Here is a 26,834-nt window from a genome sequence, read left to right on the forward strand (position 1 = left end):
GCTAAAAACAACAGAGCAATCAAAGCCCAATTTTTTAAGAAGTGTTCTAAGTCCAGCTGTGATAAAACAAGCAGATTTCTTCATCCATTAAAAGTAGACGACAGTGAGGATGCAGACGGCAAAAGGCTTTGATCAAATTGGTGAACTGAGAGGTATATGTACTGAGATAAACCAAAACGAAGTAATCACCAAGAACGTAAAATTTATTTTTACGTTCTTGGTGATTACTTCGTTTTGGTTTATCTGAGTATTTGGAAGTGAAGTGTTCTCTAGGTATATGTACTGAGCCAAGATTCTACTTAGTGGAATCTGAGGGTATAGAGTACAGGAGAAACCACAGACATCTTCCTGTATCAGAAACGATAAGTAGTTGTGCTACAGACTAGCTGTCTGAGCAACCCTGACAGCGTTCGTACCGCTTTCCTGATGATGTCTCAGTTGTCCACAAAGGTGAAAATTCCTTGAAGACATCATCGTTTCTAGATCCAGTTCTGACTTTTATGTTACACGGTCAGGTCGTATTTTAAGACCTAGTGTAAAATACACAGCTACTTTGACATGGCTATTTTCTGTGTCTAATTTTGTATGATTGCATGTCATAAAACTAGTTCTGTTTAACTGCATGTCATTGAATACTGTTATTTCATACAAGGACTGTGTCTTAGAGGGAGGATGTAAATCGGAGCATGTGTATGCACTTTTAAGAAGCATTTCCAGATGTAGCACTTGCATATAAATACTGAGCACATGCAGGCAGCAGTGCCATTTTGAGAGAACAACCAGTGTTAACATGTATGAGTGCAGTAGTCAGTCTGTTTATAAGTTTATTTAAGTTTTTTAAAGTCTTATTGCTGATGTGTTTGCTTGAACAGAACCTGTGAATGTTTGTCTGTTTTATCCTGACCAGGCGAGTGACCGAGTCCATTTCAAAAGTTGTCCTTTATTTCAGTTTAGTTTTTTGGATGTTTTCTGCTGGATGGAGCATTGTTGGTTAACCCTATGCTTCTTCTACAGTCTTTATTTCTGATTCCCACTGCAATAAACTTTATCCTTTGTACAAATGTGTAGTAAGCTTGAAAACTGACCTGAATGATACTGACAAGACTTTACAGCTGTCAAAATAGGAGATGTGAGAATATGATAATAAAGAGTAGCAGAGAGAGAGAAAACTGATGGTTTGTGGTGTATTTTGCAGGAATGGTGATTCCCAGCTTTTTGATAAAGTCAGAGGTTATGACATCAAACTCCTCCGGTATTTGTCTATCCATTATATCTGTGACCTTATGGTGGAGAAGAAAAAAGTGAAATTCGGTCTCAAGTAAGTCAAGAATCATAATGTACAAAGTATGTTTCTTATATACATCTGTCTACCAAATCTGCTAATTGATTAAGTAAGGGCCTTATTTTGGTTGGATAATATGCTGCTGTTCTAAACGGAGCTCTACCAGTTTGTTCTAGCTACTGGAATCCACCTAAAGTAGTGCTACAGGGGCACATTATTGGCTGAAGAAAATACATTAAATATGGTTTTATGGTTTTCCTAGTGTATTGTCCATTATTGTTTGATTTATTCATTTGTTTATTCATTTATTATCTGATCTGTAGCTGACTTTTTTAGCTTCACCTAGCAAAATATAAACAAAAGAAAATAAGTGAACATGTTTTTTTTCTTTTTTAAGTACTGAATGAAATTCAAACCAAAACGTTAATGTTGGCTGTACTTAGGTAATCTGCTTGCTGCAAAAAAGTGACAAGGCACTCCAGTTCAGGAAAGTTGATTTTTCTCAGTAGACATGTCAGTGACTTGTTAGAACTGAGTACTACATCTTGACTAGGAGATGAATATTGAGTGTGATGAACATAGAGGGGGTTTCAACAGACTGAATTAAAGTGAGAAAAGTCACTCAGGAGAGAAGAAATGAAACAAGAGGAGCTAAAACAAAGTCATGGTTTTCTGCTATATATATATATATATATATATATATATATATATATATGTATGTGTATATATATATATATATATATATATATATATATATATATGTATGTATGTGTATATATATATATATATATATATATATATGTGTGTGTGTATGTATATATATATATATATATATATATATATATATATATATATATATATATGTATGTATGTGCATGTGTGTGTGTACATACATGTATTAGTATAGATGCATGTGCATGCATGCACGCACAAACACCAGTGGCGGCTGGTGACTTAAAATCCAAGGGGGATGCAAGAGACAGCTGAATGGGTAGGGCCAATGGGAAGGGGTTCGGCCAACTAGAAATGGGAGGAGCTGTGCTCAAAACCACAGAAATTGGAACTTTAAATAAATACGCTGCCCTGGGTGTCAAACTGTCATAATGAGAGTCCAATCAAGACAAAATGAAGTGTAGAAGAAAAAAAAAATATTTCAATGCATTGGCTGCATGACAGCTTGCTTAATATCTAGATGGAAACAAAAGGGTTGCAAGGCATAAAAAGGTAAATTACATTTTAAATACATTATTGGAATGCCAGTCAAAGTCGAGTACAAGAAAAACAAGCAGCACTCAACTCAAGCCACTTCTCCTTGCACTGCAGTTCTTATTATAATTTATATTCAACTTTATAAAAGTACCAAGTAACATGCTGAAAGTAGCAATCTCTGTGATACCCCCACTTATAAAAATGTTTCTTATCCAAAAAAGACCTGCTGCCTGACAACAACTATCTACTTGTTTCGTGTGGAAAACATGATCAAAGTAAAAAATGAGCAGCAAGCAAGATAAATTGCTTAAAGGATTACTGCATAGGTTATGGACCACACATGATAGACTGGCATTCTGTTTAGTTTACGGGTAAAGCCTGCAAAGATGACTGCAAGTCTCCAAATATTGTAATTCTGTCCTTTATTACAAATACTGTCATATGCATTTCAATGCCCAAGGCTTATACGTTATCTAGTTATGTAAGTATTCTCTGCATGGCAACAACAAAAAGGCTTTCTATGTTGGTAATTCTTTAACATTATGCTTATTAAAGCTTACTTGCATCTTACAATCTCAGACAAGCTTACCTGATGGTCATGAAAGCATTGCTACTTAAACACAGACGAATGGGCACTTTCTGAATAATAATAAGCATAAATCAACAGTATAAAAATATGACAGAAAACCAGAACATTCTGCAAAATCAAGCAAGGACAGATGAAAAGCCACTGTAGTACTTGTGTCTACCTTGGATGGCAGGATACTCTGCACACTTGCACTGTATAATTGCTCCTTGCCTTGCTTGGACACATCCAGAGTCACTACATGGGGGAGTGGGGTGCAGCAAGTATGCTTGGACACATCCAGAGTCACTACATGGGGGAGTGGGGTGCAACAAGTATGTCACAATTTGAAATGTCTCTGGATGACTGTGATGGCCCTGACAAATTTGTCATACCTCTCAACCTCAAAGCAAGAAGTCTGGACAAAGCCATACATAGAAGTGGAACAAAGGCCCAAAAATAAGGACAATATTTAAATATTGCTCTTATAAACTTTCTAATATAATAGTAGGTCTTGCATTAGTATGAATTTTCTGAAGGGTATGAAATCTGAAACTCCGATGTCTGCCATTATTTTCTAACTTCAGTCTTTAATGATTTGCCTCTAATTTGCCAGAAAACCACAATTTTATGAAAAATAGACCAAAAATGTGATGCAAAAATATAAAGTAGCCACACAATACAGCTGGGAACCTGTTAAAGAAAGGACACTTTTTGTAATATTAGCACTGTTAACTTGAGCAGCTGACAAAATAAACAAATCTACATGCATTTTTGAAATTAAAGTAATCTATAAATCGGATTATTACAGTTATTTATTAATTGCAAACCCTCCACATTTTCTTCCAAAATTTCCATTTTGTGGAAGGATTATTAGAGGGAGAACAACATTTTGAGCCAAATTTGGGGACAGTTGAGAGGTTTGGATATGCCTAATTCTATAAAGCAATTTATTTGCACGTACCTCTCAACCTGTTAATGCAGGAAATGTGGACAAGGTCAAATATATTGGGGTAACATATAAACAGTACTAAATGTTGCTCTTGTATAAACATAGTTGATAGAATACCAGGTCTTGCTTTAGCATGCATTTTTCTGAAGGTTATGAAGTCTGAAACTCAATGTCTGTCATTATTTAGTGACCTAATTCCTAAATGATTTGCCTGAAAACCACAAATCTTATGAGGAGCAAACAAAAAAAAAGCAAAAATCTATTAATTCTGTGAAAATCTGGACAGTTGAGAGGTATAGTTTAGCCTGGGCTGTCTTTGAGTTTGCCGCCCTTCCCCCTCACAAAGTCATGGTTGAATGGAGCCTCCCCCCTGCAGCCATTCCAGTGTTCCATTACTTGGCTATTTTGCCCCGTTTACTATAAACACTGTAATGTGCATACTGCTTTACTTCTACGATGATTTGGATTTCATTTGAAAGTTTTATTTTGCATTTTACAGCCCTAACACTAAGACATCTGCTAAGCAATGCAGTGCAGTCTCACAATGAAAATAGACTTAGTGTTAAAACTTCTCTGCCCTTGAAAACTCACATTCATTGAAACAGCATTGAAATCCACATTCAAAAAAATACATTTGGCTAGTATAAAGATTAACTTTGGGCTGTTTTCAAATGATAGGCTCCTTGCACAGATGACATACATGTGTTGTGTGATACACCTTCCTGATTGTATTAAGTTATATTCCTTGTATAATACAGTACAGTTGTTAGAGGGTGTTTTAAATTTATTGTTTTGAACATTTTCCAGTAAACAATGAAACAAAATGCATGCACCAGTAATGACAAAATTGCCCAGTTGAGAACATTTCCATCATAAAAGTCTACTCAAACTTCTACAATCCACCAGTATCAGTAAATATGCACAATCTCTGCAGAAGTAAGTCTTCAATAAAATTCCACATTAAAGAGATATGTAACTAATGAAGAGGTTGCTGCTAGCAAACAATTTTATATTTCATTGTTTCATCTACAAATATAATGCCTGTATCTTCGTCAATGAGGACAGTCTCAGTACTGCAGCATCCACACCCTGTGGGAGTAGAACCCACAGCCTTCTTCATCAAAAGCAAGTAACACTATATGTTGTGCTATTAACGATGCAAGCAGACTTGGCATAAGCAGCACTAAACTTCTCTACTCCTGCAGCTCTCAGCTCCTTGTAAAATCTACTTGGCACTCAACTGTATCTCTCAACTTTGCAGCACAAGAAATCTGGAAAAAGCCAAAATTTATTGGGGGGAGGGGCAAAAGCCAAAAAAACAGGGACACATTTTAAACCTTGCTTTTATAATCTTGGAAAGTTGCTAATATAAAATGGTGTGTTACCACCATACATTTCACTTCCAAGTCTTGAACCTAGGACCCTGTGCAAAACAGTCAGAGCAATATACCACTATACCAAATCAGCTGTTTTATGAAAGAGAGGAAGACTGAAACTTAAATGGCTACCTTTTAGTGAATTCAGTTCTCACCATAGCTTTCAACCTCTTAGCACAAAACACCTGGACAAAGCCAGTAATAGGGGAATACAGTCCTCAAACATATTCAGTGAATTCAGTTCTCACCATAGCTCTCAACCTTAGCGCAAAAAACCTGGACGAAGCCAATAGAGGGGGAATACAGTCCCCAAAATAGGGACAAATTTCAAATATTCATCTTATAAACTTAGAAAATTGCTAGAATAAAAGGTTTTGTGTTACTCTGTACTTTCTGAAGAATATGAAGTCTAAAATTCAAATGGCCTGTCACTTTTATTTATTTAACATTTGTTAACCAGGAATGTCTGACTTGGACCAAAAGCCAATTTTCAGCAGAGGCCCAGGGAGAAATACTGCAGACACATATCTTTGTAACATGGGAGGACACCTGAGCAAACCCACACAGAAACACAGGGAGGATGTGCAGACTCAAACAGAAGGCACCCCAGCCAAGAATCAAATCAGAGGATCTCTGGCTGTGAGGCAACTATGCTACCACTGCACCATCAACTATCTAAGGAATTAAAAATTCAGAAACCACAGATTTTATGATGAACAGAACAAAATATGAGGCAAAAATCTGCAAAAGTTTCACAGTTGGTGGTGGGTAGGGAATTCAGGCTCTTGTTACCTGAACCCAGGGTGTACAGGGTTCAAGCCTGAGGTATTCTCTAACCACCACCAGCAGGTATCCTGAGTTCTCTCTATAGCCACCAGTATAAATCAACTGGGGCATTTCACACACACCAAAGTTAAGCTGTGTGAGTACGATAATGCACCTGCAATGTTAAAATCCAAAGCTGGCTCTGCAAACATAAATCCAGATTTATCCTCGTCTGCATTCACAGCGTACCTGCAATGATAAAATCCAAAGCTGGCTGGCTCTGCAAAAGTAAAATCCAAACAGCTTCATTCATCCTCGCCTGCATTCGTGTGGGCCGGTATGCACACTTCTGGTTTCCCGGTTCCTGTTTGCAAGTGTTCCAAGACTGCTGACCTTGCAGTCCGATCCCCTTCCAGTCTATGCGGTTAGCACCACATAGACTTCTGGGGCATCAGCAGTCTGCTGCGTTCTTCCTGAATCTAAGGCAGCAGTCTGGATTCACTTTCTATGTGAGGAAGTTATTGGATATTGGATTGTACCATTGTTGTTCACAGCTGGGGGGGCTGCAGTCCTGCAGTCCGATATCATGCGCCGCCACTGACACAGACTTATGAAATTGCTGGTTTGTAGGCAGTAACTTGTAGTGCATTTTCTTTGGATTTTTAATTTAGTATTTATTTTTGTCAAGCCTTCTTGTGTGCTGATGCAGAGAAATCAGAAATAATCTCACAAGGAATATATTGGGTAATGTCTTTGGTAGTGATTTGTCTGAGACTGGAAGTACTTAACATTCTTGGACAAACATCTGATGTGCATCTTAGACATGTATATGCTGAACCAGTAAATGTTCACTTATGTTTGACCAGCAGTAGCCACCGGCACATGGCACCTTTGCCTTGTCCTTAGTATGTAAAAAGCTAGATGAATGTAGATTATGGGATCTAAACTTTCAGATAATGATTGCTGTGATATAGATCCATGGCTTCTTCCTGACTAAATGCAACTCCTGTGTCTGCTTCTATTGCAGGCCTCATTCACTTTTTTGTCAGAATTGACTGTTACTGTTTCTTCTGGTGTCTCTGGTGCATTCATAGTTTGTTTACATGTGCTTGGCAGTCAGGGCTAGTGTTAGTGCAGCTCGCATATAGACATTCTTTAGTGGATTTGTACAAATTTTGATTGTCTCCTGTGTGTCAGCCATTGTGTGTACTTAAATTGGAAGTCCTTCCTACATTCTTCCACTTTTTTTGCTGAACAAGAATCAGACTCAAACTATTCACTGTGCCATCTTCATTCTTTGGTAGTGTCATTTGTTCTGTAAGTTGTAAAGTAAGGGTTTCCTTACCACATTCACAGTGTAATGTGTGGATACTTTGAAGGTCAGTACCTATTTTATGCTGTTATTGTTTGTAACATAGAATTGCACAAGTCTCGCGTAAAATCTGCAGTGACTAGTGTTTTCTTCTTCTTCTTCTTCTTCTTCTTTCGGCTGCTCCCATTAGGGGTCGCCACAGCAGATCAACTGTTTCCATTTCCTCCTGTCCTCTGCATCTTGCTCTGTCACACCAACCACCTGCATGTCCTCTCTCACCACATCCATAAACCTTATCTTAGGCCTTCCTCTTTTCCTGTTACCTGGCAGCTTCATCCTTAGCATCTTTTTCCCCATATACTCTGCATCCCTCCTCAGCACATGTCCAAACCAATGTAATCTTGCCTCTCTGGCTTTGTCTCCAAACCTTCCAACCTGGGCTGACCCTCTAATATACTTATTCTTAATCGTGTCCATCCTCGTCACACCCAGTGCAAATCTTAACATCTTCAACTCTGCCACGTCAAGCTTTGACTCTTGCCTTTTTGACAATGCCACTGTCTCCAACCCGTATAACATAGCTGGTCTCACTACCCTTTTGTAGACCTTCCCTTTCACTCTTACTGGTACTCGTCTGTCACAAATCACTCCTGACACTCTTCTCCACCCACTCCATCCTGCCTGTACTCTCTTCTTTACCTCTCTTCCACACTCACCATTACTCTGAACTGTTGATCCCAAGTACTTAAACTCATTCACCTTCGCCACCTCTACTCCCTGCATCCTCACCGTTCCTCTATCCTCCCTCTCATTCACACACATATATTCTGTCTTAGTCCTGCTGACCTTCATTCCTCTTCTCTCTAGAGCATATCTCCACCTCTCCAGGGTCTCCTCCACCTGTTCCCTACTCTCACTACAGATCACAATGTCATGTGCAAACATCATAGTCCACGGGGACTCCTGTCTGATCTCATCTGTCAACCTGTCCATCACCATTGCAAATAAGAAAGGGCTCAGAGCTGATCCTTGATGTAATCCCACCTCCACCTTAAACGCATCCGTCACTCCCACCGCAGACCTCACCGCTGTCACACTACCCTCGTACATATCCTGTACCACTCTTACATATTTCTCTGACACTCCCGACTTCCTCATACAATACCACAACTCCTCTCTAGGCACCCTGTCATATGCTTTCTCTAAATCCACAAAGGCACAATGCAACTCCTTCTGACCTTCTCTGTACTTATCCATCAACACTCTCAGAGCAAACATCGCATCTGTAGTGCTCTTTCCTGGCATGAAACCATACTGCTGATCACTAATCATCACCTCACTTCTTAACCTAGCTTCCACTACTCTTTCCCATAACTTCATGCTGTGACTGATCAGTTTAATCCCTCTGTAGTTACTACAGCTCTGCACATCACCCTTATTCTTAAAAATCGGTACCAAAACACTTTTTCTCCATTCCTCAGGCATCCTCTCACTTTCCAAGATTTCATTAAACAATCTAGTTAAAAACTCCACTGGCATTTCACCTGAACACCTCCATGCTTCCACAGGTTTGTCATCTGGACCAACAGCCTTTCCGTTCTTCATCCTCTTCATAACTATCCTTACTTCCTCCTTGCTAATCCACTGCACTTCATGATTCATTATCCGCACATCATCCAACCTTCTCTCCTTCTCATTCTCTTCATTCATCAACCCCTCAAAGTACTCTTTCCATGTGCTCAACACACTCTCCTCGCTGGTGAGTACGTTTCCCTCATTATCCTTTTATCACCCTTAATTGCTGCACATCTTTACTAGCTTGGTCCCTCTGTCTAGCCAATTGGTACAGGTCCTTTTCTCCCTCCTTAGTGTCCAAGCTTTTATACAACTCTTCATGCACCTTATCCTTAGCCTTCGCCACCTCTCTCTTTGCCATGCACCTCATCTCCTTATACTCTTGTTTACTTTCTTCATCTCTTTGACAGTCCCACTTCTTCTTCGCCAACCTCTTTCTCTGTATACTCTCCTGTACTTCTTCATTCCACCACCAGGTCTCCTTGTCCTTCTTCCTCTTTCCAGATGTCACACCAAGTACCCTTCTAGCCATCTCTCTTACTAGCTCTGCTGTAGTTACCCAGCTATTCGGTAACTCTTCACTGCCACCCAGTGCCTGTCTTAACTCTTCCCTGAACATCACCTCATAATTACCCTTTTTCAATTTCCACCATTTGATCCTTGGTGCTGCCCTCACACTCATCCTCCTCCTCTTGATCACCATTGTCATCCTACAAACCACCATCCTATGCTGCCTAACTACACTTTCCCCTGCCACCACTTTACAGTCTCCAATCTCCTTCAGATTGCCCTTTCTACATAAGATATAATCCACCTGTGTGCATCTTCCTCCACTCTTGTATGTCACCCTATGCTCCTCCCTCTTGTCAAAATACGTATTCATCACAGCCATGTCCATCCTTTTTGCAAAATCCGCTACCATCTGACCTTCTGCATTCCTTTGCTTAACATCATACCTACCCATCACTTCCTCGTCCCCTCTGTTCCCTTCACCAACATGCCCATTGAAATCTGCTCTAATCACCAGTCTCTCACCCTTGGGTACAGTCATCACCACTTCATCCAACTCACTCCAAAAGTTTTCTTTCTCATCCATCGCACACCCAACTTGTGGAGCATATGCACTAACAACATTCATCATTACACCATCAATTTCCAGCTTCATAAACATCACTCTATCCGACACTCTTTTCACCACCAAAAGACTCTTAGCATACTCTTCCTTCAGGATAATGCCTACGCCATTTCTCCTCCCATCCACACCATGATAAAACAATTTGAAACTGCCTCCGATACACCTAGCCTTGCTCCCCTTCCATCTGGTCTCTTGCACACACAATATACCAACCGTCCTTTGGTTCATCATATCAGCTAGCTCTCTCCCTATACCAGTCATACTGCCAACATTCAAAGTTCCGACCCTCACTATCACAGTCCTAGCCCTTACCTGCCTTCGGGCGTGCCTTTCGCCTCTTCTCGTCCTTCGGCCAACAGTAGCCCAGTTTCTGCCAGCACCCTGCTGGCCAACAGTACTGGTGGCGGTCGTTGTTAACCCGGGCCTCGACTGATCGGTATGTATTTCTGTACAGTTTTCTGCATGTGTGATGTGGCAAAATTTTACGCCGGATGCCCTTCCTGACGCAACCCTCCCCATTTATCTGGGCTTGGGACCGGCACAAAGAAATGCACTGGCTTGTGCATCCGCAGTGACTGGTGTTATCTGCAGTTGATTATTTGGCTACATTTTGCTTTTGATGGTATACAAATTCTTACTTTCATTTTTGCATTATGACTTCAAATTTTGCTTTCATGTTTTTTTCAATTTTTTTTCTTCTGATAGTCATTCATGGTTCAGTCAGTACTATTTCAATGTTACCTAGGATTTATTTTAGCCAGAACAGTATTAATGCTTCCCAGAAATATGTTAGTAAGAGTGCTTATGGCAAACATTGTTTTTGTATTGTGTGTTGGGAAGGACATTGCCTTGAGAACTGTGATAATTGCACTAGATTCAACCAAGCAGCAAAGGACAAATGTTAGAAAAGGCTTATTGATTGAATTGGAACTTTTTTTGTGAGTAGCCAATATGTGCCGTCACAAAAGCCAGCACTTGTCAAAACAGAATGATATTTGGTATGGGTAAAAGGATTGGAGGGGGATGGACACCATTACTCTCTCACCAACTTCCTCCTGATATATAGTAGCACTGAAATTGCTGTATGATGGGGAAAGGAAAAAACCCACAAATACTCCAGTATTGATATTTAAATATAAAACTCTGGGATCACACGTTCGAGTCGAATCAAATTTTGGCACCCATTTGAAGTCACTATTAACTTTGTCAACAGAAATTTTAAACATCAGAAAAGATAAAGAATAAGGAGTTACAACACAGGCAGCACAAGTAGTAAAACGGGTCCAGCTATTCTGATAAGCAGAGTTGAAGATGTCAGTGGCAAAATAGGTAGTACACACCTTTGGTACTGGAAGACCAGAAGGCTGTGGCTTCTGTTCACTCAAGTTGATTGGATTGCTAGCACTACAGTGCAACATTAGGGAGGTGCTGCATTCCTGTTAAACAGGTGAAATGTCCCACAGCACCTGATGAAAATAGCAACTGGAATTCCGCAATGCTGTGGCAAATTTAGCAGAAATACCACCTTGCGTCTACCCCTAAATAATGGAACTAACCTGGTCAGCAAAGGATCCATAAAGTTTAAACTTAGTACTTAAAAAGCTTTTACTGCCTATGACCAATTAACAGCAGTTGGAACTCGCTGTGGTGATCACTGTATGTACTTCTAAACTAGCTACTAACCCAGGACAGGAAAGCCTGCTCTGTAAAGCACTGCAAAAGATGTCAGAGTTATGTGTAAGAGAGAGTTCGACCTTGAAAGTTCCAGTAAGAAATTCTGCAGGGTGGTAAACCAGTATGTAGTATTATTCGATAGGGTCCCAATCACTCAGTGTTGGTCACAACCTTTACCATTTCTAGAACAGTATAATTTCAAATCTCAATGCCTGTCCAGTGTGCTTCTGTTCTCTGACCTTTATTGGCATCATTGGAGCTCCTGTGTAGGCCGTATTAGTTTGATCCGTTATTAGTGTATCAGTAGTTGGTCATATGCTCTGTGCTCATATCAATATTTTTTTGCTTTATGGGATCTGGGCAAACATGGGTACAAGATAAAAGGATTGTGTACCTTGAGTCTCTCAGCTTCTCTGCAGATGTCATAAGTCTTGGAGCCCGTGAAGGTCGCACCAGAAAACCATATTCTGTGGTACAAGTCCCCATAGAAATAGTAAATGGAAAATGTCTGATTCACCTTCTTTAGCTGTACCTTTGGGATGGACCATATATGAGCATTCTGTGCATATTAAGATTCAGAATCAGATGACGATTAACCCCATGCCTTTACCTCTTCCCACTGCTCAGTGTGGCATAAGACAAATAATTTGTGATCATGGCTGTAACTTATTCACTTATTCCTGAGTTCAAGAAGAGGATTGCTCAATTTTTCAACATGAAGGTTGTTTGTACTTCAGTCCTACGAATTTTTTTTTTTTTTTATACAAAGACCTGCTTCAAAAGGCATGTCAGGATCCACTGTCATGGATCCCAGAATAGTTATTTTCCTTTTTTCTTGGTTGTTCATTAATTTCAAGGCTGAGCTTTTTCCAATGAGCAGAGATAATCTTATTTTGATGAGTGTTTCAGCAGCCAGAACATGTAGACATTCCCTTACCTTAGTCTGTACTTCAGTTTTGGCTTGCTCAAGTCCTGAAGACCAACAAGCAGAACAGCAAAACCAATGTCTACGGTCTTCAGAACTTGAGCATGCAGATACCAATGTCTACAAGGCCATTTACTTTTCCTTCCCATGTGGTGGTACTGTGTATTTTCAGTCACTTGTGCCTGTATCGAAGACCTGCATTAAAGATCCCAGCTGAAACTGTTAGTATTTGATGGGCAGTTTTATTAGGATAGTCCCCCCCCCCCCCAGAAGTTCTGTGTCTTTGTGTCACTGCCTTCCTCATGGAATAATCACAAGCAGGTGTGATTGTGGCAGACTGCTTTCACATACACTGCGCACATACTTGGCTATCTTGCAGCCCAAACTAAAAGGTCATTTCTCTTAGCTTTGGTGTGTGTCATTTCACACTGAGTACTACAGCAGTACTAAAAGTTTGTTTTTATTTGCTTCTAAAAGTAGTCCGTAACACTCGATGAAAGAAGTTTTTGCTCTTCATTTGTTTTCTTATTAAAAGCACTGTTCCTGCAGTTTTTAATGATTTCATCAAAGCAGAATAAGCACTGTAGATGAGTATGCTTTGGGACAACCAGGCTGCCATAAGTTAATTTATTGCAGTCTTTCTCACGGGATAGTTTTCAGGAAATATAAAACAGTCACAGTGTACTGTTTAGAAGCAATAATGATTTATTTATGTGTGACCAGAAGAATCTTCTCTACTGGCAACTGTTTGGTATCTGCCTGTCAAAGACTGACTGATCAGAGCTAAATGCTACTGTTTAAAATATTGAAAGGTTGGTTTATTTTAAGGGCAAAGGGAGGTTGTGATTTTACTGTAGAGTTACTATTTATCTCCATTTTGGAAGGGGTGTGTGTGTGTGTGTGAACAAGTTTGTTACTTGTGGCAGGATTGCTTTGGAAGATACTGGATTCAGTTTGCTGTTGATGGAAGTCTTAGGAAACCAGGGATAATGACCAATGTGCAGCTGTACTTTTGGGTGCAGCTGGCAGGGATGTTACTGAAGACATCAAAGCACATTTGCTTTATGCTGTTAAGGTGAGTCCCCTCTTCCATTGACTTAAAGCAGTGTGGATTAATTTAATTGCTCATTAAAAGTAATGTCTTTTGGCTTTTCTCATTAGGGGTCTCCAGAGCAGATTATCGGTCCGCAGATTGATTGGCAGTGGAGTTTTTACGGTGTCAAGTTGCCAGCCCGGCACCCAACCTTCATAGAAGGCACATGCGCACACACACACACACATACTGCATGTCTTTAAAAACTCACTTGACCGCAGGGAGGACATGCAGACTCCGCACAGAAGGCACTCCAGCCGGGAATTGAACTGGAGAACCTCTTGGTGTGTGGTGACAGCACTAATTGCTGCACCACCATGGCTGACTGTACCCTTACTCATCACATATTAGGTAATGCCACTGGTATGTATGTAAAGCTTGTGCTGTCACATTATATTATGGCAGTGGGGAGGTTTGTCAACTGTACCTGTATAGCTTTCTAAACCATTTAGTCATCATAAAGTTTGTGTATCCTTGCTGCTGTATGTCTTGCACAGCAGGTTTTCTTATTTTTCAACAGAGTAGTTGGAAAACTAGTGAAAGTGAGTTCTGTAGGATATGAAAAAATGTCAGGGTTACAGCTGGTTAAAGAAAGCAATCCAGCTTGCTGTTATTACCAAGGATGAACTGAAAAGTGCTTTTGCTGTAGCAGAGAGGCTGGTACCCTGAAAGCAGAGACAGACAGTTGAGTGCAGATCTTGCAACAAAGCAGTTCAGTTCCTCACCAGATGACCTCCGAATATAGCCTGAATTAAAATGGTTTGGACTAGAGATGAAACACCATAGTTCAAGACACCTGAAAGGATGAAACTGCTGAAAGTACAAAATGAGAGAGAGGTAGAAGCTGCAGATGAGTGTTAAGTATTGGGAAGAAAGAGAGAAGCAGTGCTAGCATGAGAGGGAGATGCTTACACTTTGTCTGTGTCATGTGAGTAGTGGGAATAAAAACTGATCCCTGGATGTCCAGGTTAGTGTTGTGTTGTGTCATCAGTGTAGAGAAGGTGACGACTTTTATAGTTTTGTTTCGCTTTTGAACACACATGTAATCAGCACCAAAGGTTTTATATTTACTCTTGAAGCTTATAGGACAATGTTTTAGATCATTTAGGAGAAAAAAGACAGCAGAATCAGTATGGGGGATTTCATTACAGAAGTAAACATTTAATCAGATGATGTCTTTTTTATTCATTCCTCAGTGGATGGGGACAGATCTGAGACTCAACTTGGCCACTCTACCAGATAATCGGATCCTAGAACCTCAAGCTCCTCCTTTTTATGCATAATGCTCTGCCAACTTAACGGCCCTCCGATCTCGTTTGCCACCATTGGGTATCAGATGCAGATTCCTTAGCGCTTAAGCATTTGAGTGTTCGCTGGATATTTCCATCTTTCAAGGTTTGGGGTTAGTTAACTTTTGTCTAGCCCCTTTCTTTTTCCTCTCTCCCATAGTTTACTGTATTAGATTTCTTTTTTTCCTTTCTTCAGCCACCATTGTTTGGTACTTCTCATGGTATCTCTTTGCACTCTTCTCTCTCAGTACTCCTTTTAACCATTGTTGGTAGTTTTTCCTTTCTCTTTCTTTGTAGTTTATAAAAAATAAAAAAGGAAATTCTTTATAGTTTTTATTAAGTTAGTTTTCCTAACAGACTTTACTACTTTGCTGTTTGTTTGGTGGTGGTTTACACTTTGGGTTAAGATATCAGACAAAAGTTTTGGTTTTAAAAAATGATTCCTGTGGGCACAAGCTGCCAAACTCAGATGCCCACAGGGTATGCATGCAGTGTCTGGGTCTGGCACATCTTGATGTGGACTGTGCGATCCGTTCTGGTTTTAAATCCTGGGCCTTGACGGGTCGCAGAGACAAGTTCATTTTGCGAGGTCTTTTGTCCTCTACATTTTCGGTGGCTAGGGCTCAAACCCCCTCTAAAAAAAGTTAGAAGTAAAACTGATACCTTGATTACTGAAAAGGTCTCCAGATCACTCCTCTGTTTCTGGTTCGGCTGCTTCAGTTGAGCCTCCCACCAAGATTCATGTGTCTGTTTCAGATCCAACAGTTCAGAAACCTAAGTCTCCTCGGATCCATACTCCACGTTTTGTATCAGATCTGATTCCATCCAGGCTTCCATCTCTCATCTTAGAGTTTGCCTCAAAGGCATTCTAGGCCTCCTTCCACAATGTCCTCTTTTCATTCCTCATCATCCTGTCCAAGTCTACTTCTGAAAGACTTCTGGAAAAAGTTCCTCAGAGCACAGATACAGGTGGGGGTTCTCCTGGCTCCGACCCCTGCTGGGCCTGGGAACTGACATCTGTCCACTTCCTGTCTGGTATCTCGTCCTCCAAATCGACCTTTGCTTTCAAAACCATTGGATTCGAGACCCCTGGTGGTGTCTACTTTGGATCCGAAGATTGTATTTTCTTTGACTCCGATGGCTCCCCTGAGCCAGCCAGCACCAATTAATTTGTAAGGAGGACTCTCGCAGCTGAAGCTTCGGTTCTGGATCTGATGGTTTGGCGTCAACTGTGAAACATTTGGAGCCATCTCTTCCCCTCAGAACCTCAGCGCTGGCTAGCAAGGGTCCGATCCCCTCCTCTGGTGGAGAGCTGGTAGGGTTGCAGTAGCTGATGATCTAGCAGGTTCCCACTTTGGAACCGTTGACTTCTGTTTCCCCTGGGCATTCTGCCTTTCAGGGTTGTGTAGAGGGTTTTCTCCATGGGTAGAGAAGAGACATTCCTGCCCCCTTGGATCAGTCAATCCTGCCTCATACTCTACTTTGCTCTGAGCCCCAATCATCTCTTGCACTGGGACAGCCAACCGGAATGAGCCTCCAGACAGTCTGTCAGGATGTTATCTCTTCCAACACTTCCCCAGAGCACCCCACTGAGGAAGTCCTCTGAAAGAGGATATGTAAGAGGAGGCGCTTAGGTTCCCCTCAGGAATTTCTCACATTGGACAATGATTTTGATGATGGGGAGATGTCCCAGAGATCACCACCGGACGATGTCTCATTTGGAGACATCCTAGAGCTCCTGAAATAAAAAGGTGGTTGGTCTAATGAAACCCCCTCCCAGGAGGAAACTTTGTTCCTGGAGGCTGTCAGGTATGGCCCATCTACTTCTTGCGTGCCCCCCCCCCCACCACCATCTGATGAGCTCATTGACCCTGGCTGTCAGCGGGAGTGGAAGGTGCTAGCCACTGTTGAACCAATACCCAAAGACCAGATGAAATTCTAGCCCCCCGCCAAAGACTATGCACACTGGATCAAGGGAGTATCAGTTAATGGCCATGGTTGTGGCAGCAGCTACAAAGAAGGAATTGGCAGAACAGAGTCCTTTGGAAAGCGTATTTATGCTTCAGCGACCTTTGCCCTCAGGTTGCTGAATTACTTGGCACATTTTACGAGACTGCAAAAAGATATGATCAAGGAGCTTACATATCTCTTTCTTGTTCCGTGTCCTTCAAGGATGGATACTGCCTTGCCCTTTGGTCTATTTACTGCCCCAAGGGTATTTACAAAGTGTTTGGCTCCTGTGATTGCTTATTGCAGGATCAGAGGTATTCAGATATGTCCATACCTGGACAATCTCCTTTTTCTGGCTCCTTTTCCAGAACAGTTAATTCAAAATCTGCAGTTTGCCATCTCTCCCTTGCAAAGGTAGGGATTTGCAGAAAATTTCAAAAAATCATTCTTCTTCTCAGGATCAAATTTTCCTAGGGTGCAGACTAAGAATAGATCTCATGATGGCTTTTCTTCCACCAGAAAAGATTCTGTCTCACTTCCTTCTTCCGCAGTCTACTGTCTCTTCCATCTAATCCACAATACCTATGGTGCCCTTGGCAAAACTTCACATGAACATGTTTAATTGGTATCTAAAATCTGTTTGGATGCAGCATGTTCTTCCCCTAGAGTTTGTACTTTCTCTTCTCCCATGCCTGAAGTCAGAGCTTCTTTGGATTCAGCATTTTTTCTCTGAATCCAGGCCTTCCTCTTCATCAGGTTCAACCAACTCAAAAGTTGTTCACAGATGCCTCAGACACAGGTTGAGGAGCAACTTTTGCATCAAAGAAGGTGCACAGTCTTTGGTCTCCTTCTCAAAGGAAGGAGCATGTCAATGTCAAGGAAATGAATATCTCCCCAACTACCTGTCTCCATAGGGGTTCCCCAAGGATCCATCCTTGGACCCCTACTCTTCTCTGTTTTTACCAATAATCTAGCCTCTGCCACCAAACGTGGCACACTCATACAATACGCAGATGACTCGACCATCATCTGCTCAGTCTAGTCCCTACCCAAACTACAAAAAGTCACACAGGAAGCCTTCTCCTTTGTTGAAACATGGTTATCCGATGCCCAGTTAATACTCAACCCAAACAAAACTAAACAACTCATCTTCCAATCCACCAAACATACTCAAAACAACTCTCACTGTAACATCACAGCAAAAGACAACACCACTATATACCCAACTGAACACACCAAATTGCTAGGAGTGGAAATAGACAATAAACTAAAATTTGACATTCAAATATCCATGACCATAAAAAAAGTCCACAAAAAACTAGGAGCGTTATACAGAAATAAGCAACTTCTCACCAAAGCAGCAAAGATTTCAATAGCAAATTCCCACCTTATCTCCATTGTACTTTATGCCTCTCCAATATATACCAACCTAAGGCAGTGCTATCTAAACAAGCTATAGACACCTGCTACAACAAAATCAGCAAATTTGCCACAGGGGCATCCTACCATAGTCACCACTGTCTCTCACTTGCTGAACTGGGCTGGCTTGAACTCCCTCACCTCCTTCAATGGTATCAACTCTCACTCGCCCACAAACTAGTAAACCATCCACTAAATGTCCCATCCGTCCAGAATCTACTCCAACCCTATCGCACCACCAGACCACTAAGATGCAGCAACAAAAATCACTTGCAGATCACTAAAGCCAATAACTCTGCTGGTGAAGCACTATTCTCTTGCGCCATAGCCAAATTATGGAACTTCCTCCCACCCACAATTACCTCCGTACCATCATGCACCCACTTCAAAACTTTACTAAATGCGCACCTAAAAACATGCTGACTATGCCCTTGCAACTCCCACTCTAATATCACCCACCTCATCCAACCACTACCTTTCTTTCCACCCCACTAACTACATTGATTATTGCAAGCTCAGATGCTCATAAGCCTAGTACTTATACAGCAGGAACTTCTTATTGTAACATTTGTTAATGTCTGTTATGTACTTCGCAGATAAAGATTGTAGTTGTCTACTGATGTACTGTGTTCTTCATCTGTAAATATGTTTGTAATTAATTGCTATGTTAATCAAATTGTTAATCACTATGTAATCCAATGTAACTACTGTCTGTTTATTTTAACTGTGGAGCTTTTCTTCCCGGGCCTCCACTGAAAATGGACCTACATCCAGTCGGACACTCACGGTCAACAAATGTCAATAAATAAATAATAAAAATAAAAATGAGGCCTCTCATTCCGGCTCTACAGACTTTCCATCCTCTGACCTCTGAAAGTGTTTACGGACAACACCACAGTCCTCTGTTCTGTAAACAAGCGGGGGGGGGGGGCATAGGGATGTGTTTCCAGACTTGGCCCATCAGTGGGGTACTCCCCTATTGGATCTTTTTGCCTCCCCTCTGAACAGACGTCCCTCTTCTTTGTGCCAGAGTCTCAGATCCTTTGGTTTGGAGGGTGGACACCTGATGTCTCTCATGGAAGGGGATGTTTCTTTATGCATTCCCCTCTTCCTCTCATTCAAAACGTTCTGCACAAGATTCAGCAGGACAAACCAAAAATCTTGCTGGTGACTCCCTTTTGGCCAAGACAACATTGGTTCCCTTTTCTGCATTTAGCCAAGGGTAGTCATCACAAGTTACCTCACAGAGTGGACCTTCTTGCATAGGACAAGGGATCTCTGCTTCATCCACATCTGTCAATTTTACAATTGACACTCTGGGTCATAAACGTTTGATTCCTTTCAGACACCTGTTCTCTGAGGATGTGTTTAGGGTACTGCAGGGTGCAAGAGAACCCAATACTAGAAGATCTTGCGTATCTAAATGTAAGAGATTTTCTTCTTGGTGTCTTTCACATAATCTGGCTCCACTTTCAGTGGATATCCTAGTTCTTTCCTACCAGTGCGAGTTACTCAAGAGTGGTTTGGCTTATTCCTTAGTGAAAGTTTACTTGACAGCCATGTCTGCTTGCGTGCCATTGACTCCTCCTTTAGCTTCTTGACTGGAAGCAAAGCGTTTTCTTAAAGGTGTTCTTCACATTAATCCTCCCAGGAAACCACTTCCATGTCCTTTGAATTTGAGTCATTTTTAGAGAAGCTAACTGTAGCCCCTTTTGAACATGTAGCTTCAGCTTCCTTAAAGTTTTGTACCTAGAAAACAGTTATTTTACTAACTTTAGCCTCTGTTAGGAGGGTTTCTGAGATTCAAGCTTTGATGGCTTCTCCACCTTTTCTTGTTTTTAAGGATAGGTCTCTTTACATACTAATCCTTCTTTTATGCCCAGGGTGATGAATGAGTTGTCTGTTAATCAATCTTTTCAATTGCCCACTTTCTTCCTTCTATACAGTTCTCCAGTGAGAGGATCTTGCACACCTTGGATGTGTATAGACAACTCAGGTTTTATTTAGATAAAACTAAGGCTGTCAGAAAATCTGATCATTTTGTTTCTTTTCATCCCAGGGCTCTGGGTTTGCCTGTTTCCAAGCAGACTATTTCCTCTTGGATTTATAAGGCTGTTTTGTTTTGTGTGTTTCATGCTTTTTGATTTCTCTAAATCTTTTTGGTTTCTAATACCATGACAGGAATAGACCCCATTCCTAAGTCAAAGTATGGTTAACTTTCATGAAATTAGTATTGTTTCAGTCGTTGATGTCAGCCAGAAGTGCTCTTCACAGCACCTGCAATATTCCCAGTAATGCCTCCTCCTGCAATTCGTATATTTACATGTTTCGGTAACGTGTCTAAATACGATTGTAGTTATAAGACCCATTGCTCCTACTATTATTGGAACTGAGTATTTCTTCCACATTGCTCTCATTTCTGTCTGCAATTCCTGATATTTTATGACCTTTGTGTCTCTCTCTACGCAAGACACTGTAGTCACTGGGTGTAGCGATTTCAATGATCAGTGCTACTTTTGTCTTTTCATGGACCACTATATCAGGTTTTCTCACATCTTTCTTTTGAACTGCTGGTAATGGGTGATGTAGACTTCAGCATTTTCTGTGATGCTTTGGGGTTCATGTTTCCATTGTTTTTCAGCTACTTCAATACCATAATGTTTGCACAATTCCTAGTGCAACAATCTTGCCACATTATTATGCCTTTCAGTATACAGTCCTTCTGCCATTAGTATGTCACAACCAGCAACAAGCTGTGCAGCTGTTTCCAGTTCGGTTTCATCTTACAGTTGTGTATTCTCTATGTGGGGTTCAAGATTCACCTTGAGAACAAATTCATGTGTTGAATACATAGCAAGTTTGTTACGTTCAGAGAGCCCAATCATAATCCTTTACATTTTATGCTATACAGCCATCTACAATAAACATACTTAGTTTTTGCCATCCACCCAAAATGACAATACTTTATATGTTGGTCTTTGTTCTGCCTCGATTCTACATACCAGTAGTTTGATACATTATGTAACAAATTGCTGTTGTATTGTTATTATTTGGTGTCTCTCTCCTCCTGTTGGAGGTTATCAAGTATTGTTAAGGAATCTGCAAGTATGCTATGATGTACTATTACAGTTATCCACTCTGAAGAGAGCACACTGAGAATTGGTTGGCCAACTCAACTTCTTAAGCTCAAAAATTCCAGACTGATGTTATTCACCCCAAAGCAGTATCTGACAAAAAGCAAAATTTGTCAGTAAATTCTTCCAGCAAAACTAAGAAAGATCTAGTAAGCCATACCAAACCCCTAGGGGTTATCATCACTGGAAACCTGAAATTTGACCACCACATAAAACAGGTAGTTAAAAAAATGGAGGTTTCCACATGGTCAAATCATACCAAACAGAGAATACTAAGAAATGTTTTGCATCTTCTCTCTCCATCCCAACACTATTCTGTGCAGCTATCATACTAATCAACCTTCAGTCCGCTAAACCGTCCATATCGGGACAGTGCTACAGCAAAGTGGCCACATTAGTGCAAATCAGCAGTATAAATTTCACCATTGCTGCTCACTTAAGGAACTTCACTGGATATAACTAAAGCACTTTTAACTTGTTCAAAACTAACTACCAACAAACTTGTGCATTAACCAAACAAATGCCCATGTCGAAGTAATATCCCCCATTACTACTCTTCCAGCAAACCACTTCACTCTACAATAAAATGCTACTTACTGTAACCAAATCAAACAACACTGCTGGAGACTCGTTCTCTTCCCATCTGTCTAAAAATGGAATTCCATTACATTAGCTCTTGGACTTTTTGAGAACAAAGTCTTTTAAACTGCAACTGAAGAACTACCCAATGGTGGAATTGCTGTGCTTGGCTCCATATTGAAATGTCTACACTCAAAATGCTAAGTGCTGACAAGCCAAAAAAAAGACCAAAAACACAGGAGAAGAGTGAATCTCGAAAATCGCCATTCTCCTTTAAACTAAGCCCCCCCACACCCCTGAACTTGTATAAATACCAACTCTGAGATCTCCATATGTCAGACAAAAGGGAATATTTTGAGAAATGGCACCTTGGAGTTATTATATGAGAGTTCTATCTTTCAGCCATTCAGTCTCAGTATTTTGTGACTTTCTGTGGCAGTTCCTGAAATTTCAAATAGTTACCCTATGTTTTCGTACCACTTCTGGATAACCTGCCTACTAACTTTCCTCTCTCAACACTCACCAGCTACTATAGCCATACACCCTCCTCTTGTGCCTTTCATGTCATCTATGCCTCCTAGTCCTACAGTATTTCTATAATTTTTTTAATTGCGCAGTACTAACTTCTCCACTCTTCACACCTCTATACATATCTTTGCTAGCTAGTATTACCTCTCTCCTCTTCCTTCTCTCTCTATCCATCCCCCAACTTTTTTCTCACTGTTGTATCTGTTTGACATTTAATAGTTTGACATCACTTCTCACTTACCTGTTACAAATAGCTTTGACCTGTAACTCTTTATATTATTACCGCTCCAATAATATTTAGTACAATTCTGCCTTCTGAATATGTAAATGTCATGTGTATAATTTCTATTTAAGCCAATTTTACTTTTCTGCATGGTGTTCAACTTGCTTCTAGCTTTTGTTGCCTTATTACTAACGCTTTTCTCCTGCGTCTGCACTGAAAAGGGTTAGTTTGTCTACCCAGTCAGATAGTCCCGGTAAACAAATGCAACAAATAAAGCTAAAAAAAAAAAAACTTAATAATTGTACTTACCATAACAGTGGGTGTTTTGGAAGTGGTCAGTCATACAGTATAGCACCCATTTCCCCTTTCCTTGATTTGTAAATATGCTTCTTATTTGTATATCCTCTGTACACTGTACATGTTCTGTTATGCTTGTAGGTGCTTATACAAATATACAAGTGAAATCTGTGCTCCACAGCACTGCTGCTGCTTAACATTACATTGATAATACTGATATCTTCATGTCATATTTTTACTCTGTTGCATTTTCTTAGATTTGAAAATTGACATGATTTATTACAGGTATTATATTATGCATTCCATTGTTTTCTTGGTTGTATCATCTGCTATAAATGTTACTTGCCACTGTATTCTACCTGTCACAAGCAAATTTTACATTTTTTACATTTGTTAGCTGGGAGTGTCTGACGGAGCCGAAAAGGCCCTTTTTCAGCAGAGGCCTGGGGAGAAAAGCACCACACAGAAAAATTACAGATACCTGTAGATATTTAGACATGCTCAATATACACACAAATTACAATAGATATGTTTTACAGTGGTATGCAGCACATCAGCAGTTACAGTGGAGAGAACAAACAAGAAAATATTAATTTAAAAATAAAGGTAATTAATAGATTTGTGGTGTACAGCTGAAATTTCAAACATTGGTAGAATACATACATAGTACACAGGTACAGTACATACATCATACATTAGCCAGTGTTTGTGAGTAAGAGTGAAAACTGTTGTCAAGTACTCTAGGTTTATTATATGTACCTTACCTGTGAGGTTTCAAGCTAAGCTTTTAAGAATGAAATTAGGTGAGAACTCTATAGGGGGAAGATATTGTAAGGCAGCCTTGTGTCACGTGCATCTCCACTCTTTTTGGCTGGCCACTACTTAGGTTCATAGGTAGGTAGTAGGCTAGCTGCCATTTTGGGCCAGTTTAAGACTAGTCAATTTCCCTAAAAGGTGAGAAACAAACCCTGTACCTTGCGTCTATGAGGCAAACACCTTAACCATTTTACAAACCCCCAGCCCCTTCTGGGAAGCAGGACCCAGAAGCTTGCTAAAAGTAGATGTTATGACTTACTGTTACAGTGTGACTTCTGTTCAAAGATCTAATGTTTTGTTAAGTATCCTGCACAGCAGTTGCTGATACAGTTTATGTACATTTTAAATTTCTTAAGGCATTTACCATGCGTAAAGCAGGTAAAAACATCAAATGGGAATTGCTTCTTACCCTATGTCACATTATCCAGTTTTTGGTGCAGAATACAGATTTTTGTTTTACTGAACCTATTGGAATTATTGCTAAAGCTTGCAAACTGCCTCACATGATGTTGTAGGTAGGGATTGAAAAGTGTAAATAGGGCATGTGTCAGTGGTATATACACACCTCATCATGTGTGTTAGTACACAGGCTACTGTGTTTCTGTTTCAACTATTATAATGGGAAGCCTTCTTTTTCCCTGTAATAACATATTCTTAACTAGATATTGCAAATAAACTATTTTAATTTGTTGTACTGTTGGAACAATTTAAAAACTGTCTTCGCATCTGAAAAAAGAACTAGAAATTTGTTACCAGGAATATTTTGCTGCTGTTTGCAAAATCTAGCAAGTACCTGTCATTGAAATATTACATTAAAGTGCCTGGACAGATGCCTCCTCCCATTTAAATGTTCTTTTTCTTAAAGAATGACACTAAAATCTGTTCTTTGATGATATGTAATATGAAGATTTCACACTACTAATCATTCCATTAACAAGAGGGTTCCCATTAACCCCTGTTGCATCTCTGAAATGAGTATTGTGTTGCTCATTCATTGATTACTACACTAATAGTGTGCTTTTATGTTCATCCTTCTTTCATGTCTTTCAGTGTAACCTCTTCTGAGAAGGTGGACAAGGCTCAGCGCTATGCAGATTTCACACTTCTTTCCATCCCATACCCAGGTAAGGGTAAACAAGCAGCCTGGCATTGCTATGAGAGCAGCATTTAAAATATTTAACAAAATTGGTAAACTAAAACCATGTTTCACTATCATGGAAAAACATTGTCTTTTTTATGCTTTGTTCATTGAAAGGATTCTTTTACATTATTGCTGCCTGCTGTACTTGTTAGTGTATTCAGAAACTACTACAGTCTTAACTCTGCCCCAGTCATAATATGAAGCCTTGTGAGCTTTTTAAGTTAGTTATTATTGAATGCTGTTCTGTTTTTCTTCCAGACTTTGCTGTGTTTCACAGTTGTCATAACTCTTGAAACTCTGCTTACCTGAAAGTTCCACACATCACTGACTTTTTATTTGTTTTTCTTTTAAGTTATAGCCTGCTTTTAGTACTTTCAGAAATATTAAAAGTCTTCAGTCTTGGCTTTGCCATGAAATCTACGGGAGCTGGGACTGTGTCTAACTCCGTCACGCAAATGAGTCTCATTCTTGTAAGACACTGCCTTCCCAATTGTCTATGGCTAGAAATCAAGAATGCACTATCATAAGCTAGCTCCCTTGGTGTAGAGAGAGAGAGAGAGAGAGAGAAAGCTCTGAATGAGCCCAAAGTTTAAGGGGCAGCTGGGATACTTGGAGCTGGCATGGGGGAATGGGTGAGTGATGTGACTTTATGGGCTTGCCTGTCTTTGAGCATGAGCTGGCCACATGCTCTAGCACTTACTGCCATTGCAGAATGCTGGTAGAGGACTGACTTCTCATAGAGGCACAGCCTTCAAGGGGGTGCAGTGTGGTCTTGAAGGTGTTATGTCACATGATGAAGTGAATGACACACCCATGCACATCACACTCAGGGGAAGTTCTGGCCATGCACACAGGAATTAGGGCTTTAAAACTGCAGCCCTCCCCTGACCTCAGATAGGTGACTGCTGTGTTTTCTGTTCTGCTTTCATCCCTGAAGGAATGAATGAGCTTTAGGGCCCTGCCCTCCCTGGGGAGCAAATGAGTTGTGTGGGGCAGTGGAATGAGGAGGAGGTTGATGGGCATTGAGGAGGGGGAAAAGAAGCAAAGAAAGAGAGTTTGTTGTCATTGTCAAGATGTTTAGTAAATAATGCACATAGACAAAAGATGGGTTGTAACCTCCATGACGGCTATATTCCAACTACTTAAGCTTCAGACTCAGATTTATTAGACATTGTAATGGGTTTAATTTCTTCTTGAGTTTATGGATGCTCGTGGTACTGAGCTCGAGAATAGAGAGGCAAATATTGAAAGTGGTGCACTTCATGATTCCTTAAAGAGAGAATTCTTCATGTAAGAAATAATGAAAAAATGGGCAGACTGTTAAACTTGGTTTTATCAAAAGTTTCAGAGATATATACAGAGCAACTACAAGTACTAGTGCACGATTAAAAGGATAAAGGAAAAAATTTTGTTTTATATAAGCCAAGTCAAATAATAAGGCAAACATAAGAAATAAAGGCAGAATATGTTGGAAAAGTAAGAGATGATGAGAGAGTCATGTGGCAGTGTATTGTAACAATGATAAAGTCCAGAAAAGATCTGCTTCATGCAATCATATTTCAAACTTGCTGTAGGTGTGGGTAAAAGTATGGCAT

The 26,834-nt window shown here is 40.3% G+C and overlaps 1 protein-coding gene across 2 annotated transcripts in view; it reads left to right on the forward strand.

Annotated features, from left to right (window-relative positions):
• MTMR14 (myotubularin related protein 14) overlaps positions 1-26,834 on the forward strand; it is a 1,239,106-nt gene that overhangs the window by 270,124 nt on the left and 942,148 nt on the right. For both annotated transcript variants that reach the window (XM_044078037.1, XM_044078038.1), the window contains exons 6-7: positions 1,196-1,318; positions 25,149-25,222. In XM_044078037.1, the coding sequence (XP_043933972.1) occupies positions 1,196-1,318; positions 25,149-25,222 (197 nt within the window). The remainder of the gene's footprint in view (positions 1-1,195; positions 1,319-25,148; positions 25,223-26,834) is intronic.

The sequence above is a fragment of the Protopterus annectens genome, chromosome 7.part0 (assembly GCF_019279795.1).
Source record: "Protopterus annectens isolate FY-2018-M chromosome 7.part0, PAN1.0, whole genome shotgun sequence".
Classification (NCBI taxonomy): domain Eukaryota; kingdom Metazoa; phylum Chordata; order Ceratodontiformes; family Protopteridae; genus Protopterus; species Protopterus annectens.